This window comes from Camelina sativa, chromosome 7 (assembly GCF_000633955.1).
Source record: "Camelina sativa cultivar DH55 chromosome 7, Cs, whole genome shotgun sequence".
In the NCBI taxonomy this organism is placed as follows: Eukaryota; Viridiplantae; Streptophyta; class Magnoliopsida; order Brassicales; family Brassicaceae; genus Camelina; species Camelina sativa.
The window spans coordinates 2,437,528-2,439,386 of record NC_025691.1 but is presented as its reverse complement, the minus strand read 5'-3'; the positions used below and the strand labels follow the sequence as shown (position 1 = coordinate 2,439,386).

The 1,859-nt window shown below is 39.2% G+C and overlaps 1 protein-coding gene and 1 non-coding gene across 3 annotated transcripts in view; one reads left to right on the top strand and one right to left on the bottom strand.

Moving 5' to 3' along the window:
- LOC104704212 lies at positions 1-620 on the top strand. The gene is made up of 3 exons (XR_002032659.1): positions 1-41; positions 138-254; positions 339-620. It is a non-coding gene; the product is annotated as an uncharacterized LOC104704212 (transcript).
- Positions 524-1,859, bottom strand: part of LOC104699966 — a 3,672-nt gene continuing 2,336 nt past the window's right edge. Inside the window, exons 3-8 of one of the 2 annotated variants that reach the window (XM_010415385.2) lie at positions 1,782-1,840; positions 1,547-1,696; positions 1,253-1,455; positions 1,058-1,168; positions 941-985; positions 524-859 (exon numbers count right to left, since the gene is read on the bottom strand). In XM_010415385.2, the coding sequence (XP_010413687.1) occupies positions 700-859; positions 941-985; positions 1,058-1,168; positions 1,253-1,455; positions 1,547-1,696; positions 1,782-1,840 (728 nt within the window). In that variant the 3' untranslated portion in view covers positions 524-699. The remainder of the gene's footprint in view (positions 860-940; positions 986-1,057; positions 1,169-1,252; positions 1,456-1,546; positions 1,697-1,781; positions 1,841-1,859) is intronic. The other variant, XM_010415386.2, reaches the window with a different exon arrangement.

Genomic DNA, 1,859 nt, shown 5'->3' with positions numbered 1-1,859 from the left:
TGGTTACTCTAGGTGACAAGGGTTGTAGATACTACACCAAGGTAAATGATTTTGGAAGAGCACATTATTCTTGCGGGTCTGAGTACTTTAGCCTTAATGTTACTCAAGTTGTGTTCTTGTCTGTGTTTTGATTACAGAGCTTCCGTGGATCTGTTGATCCTTTCCATGTGAACGCAGTGGATACAACTGGTGCTGGTGATTCTTATGTTGGTGCCTTGCTTTGCAAGATCGTTGATGACCGTGCTGTGCTCGAGGTAAAATACCAAAGAATTTATATTTGTTACGCAGTTTCGGCATATTTGCCAAGATTCCTGACTGTGTTCCTTCTGTCTTGACAGGACGAACCTCGTTTGAGAGAAGTGCTAAGGTTTGCAAATGCTTGCGGAGCCATCACTACAACAAAGAAAGGAGCAATACCTGCTCTCCCTACAGAGGCTGAAGTTCAGAGCCTCCTGAAAGGAAACTGACTTACAAATAGTCTGAAGTTTTTGGATTTCACGTTTTAGTTTTTTCTGGCTTTGGCTTTTTCCCTTTTTTCTCTTTTGCTTTTGGCTCTGTGTTCTTGTAGAACTGACCAGAGAACCGTTCTATTCTGTTTATGAAACTCATTTTATTCCACATTCATGGGTTTTTTTTAATTAAAAAGTCTCTTGGATCACTTTGATGAATAACAACTCTTTACCAAGTTATGTGAAAATCTTAAAGAACAATTGCTTGAGGATAACATTCAGAAACTTGCAAATCCAATGATCTCCAAATGTGTTTGCATTCTTCCCACCTCGAACTCATCCTCTCCAGAAATGATTCAGCCCACACTTCCTTGCAACCTTCCGTACTCAGATCATATGGCACCGAAAAACTGCAAGCATCACAATTAGTTATTTTCACAGATGTGTTGTGCTTAGGCAGCAAAGTCATAATCTTATTTTGAAGTTCTTACCTTGTTAGCTCTTCTAAGTGAGAGTCCTTCTCGGTGGTCCCGTTCCTGGAAGATCTTTGAGTTAGACATTACAGCAATAGTTTTAGAAACTAGTGTTACAAGTATACAATAGCCAACCTGCATACTAGAACTTTGAATATGCGAAGGGATTTGGTGGATAGGTTGTAGATTGCTTCTTCTATGTGATCTGTGCCGAATAGATACACAACCGGATAGTCCAGCAGCCATCTACAAATATTGATTGAACATTCAGCTTTATGGCGTCATAAACTAATACAATCTGATGGCGGTTGAAATGGATGTGAAAATTACCCGTTTAAGGTTGGGATTGTAACTTTCGTGTCATGTAAACAACAACTAAGATCAATGAATAAAGGAGACTGAGAAGAGTTGGCCTCATCAAGTGGTGTGGTGGTATTAGTATTGCTGTCGTCTAAAGGAAATGTCGAAGAGAATAGCTCCTGAATCAATCTAAGTTGCACCCCCAGATTGCTTTCCTTGCTTTGTTTTACCATCTTGATACAAACAAAAGCAAAGAAAAGATAAATTCAACATTAAAAGAGTAACCACTTAAACAAAACACACAAGCTTAATAAAAGGAACAACCTTTGGAGGATCTTGTTCCAAGTCGACAAAGAACAATTCGGGTTCTGAATTCAAGCTGGAACTTACAAACTTGGGTAGTCTTCTTACATTTATCAGGTAAATCATATCCTCAATAACCATAACCTTCAGTTCTTTGAAAACAGGTAAACCCTAAAAAAGTGTGCCAAGACACAAGCAGGAATCAAATCAAGCTACAGACATACTCAAGTACTTGAAGAGGGAATAGAGTCTAAACCTCTTGAACAAGCTCAAGAAGGGAAAGCAAGCGATCCTGTAGCTCAGGCATCTTTCCACCATAGTCAATCATCACAAC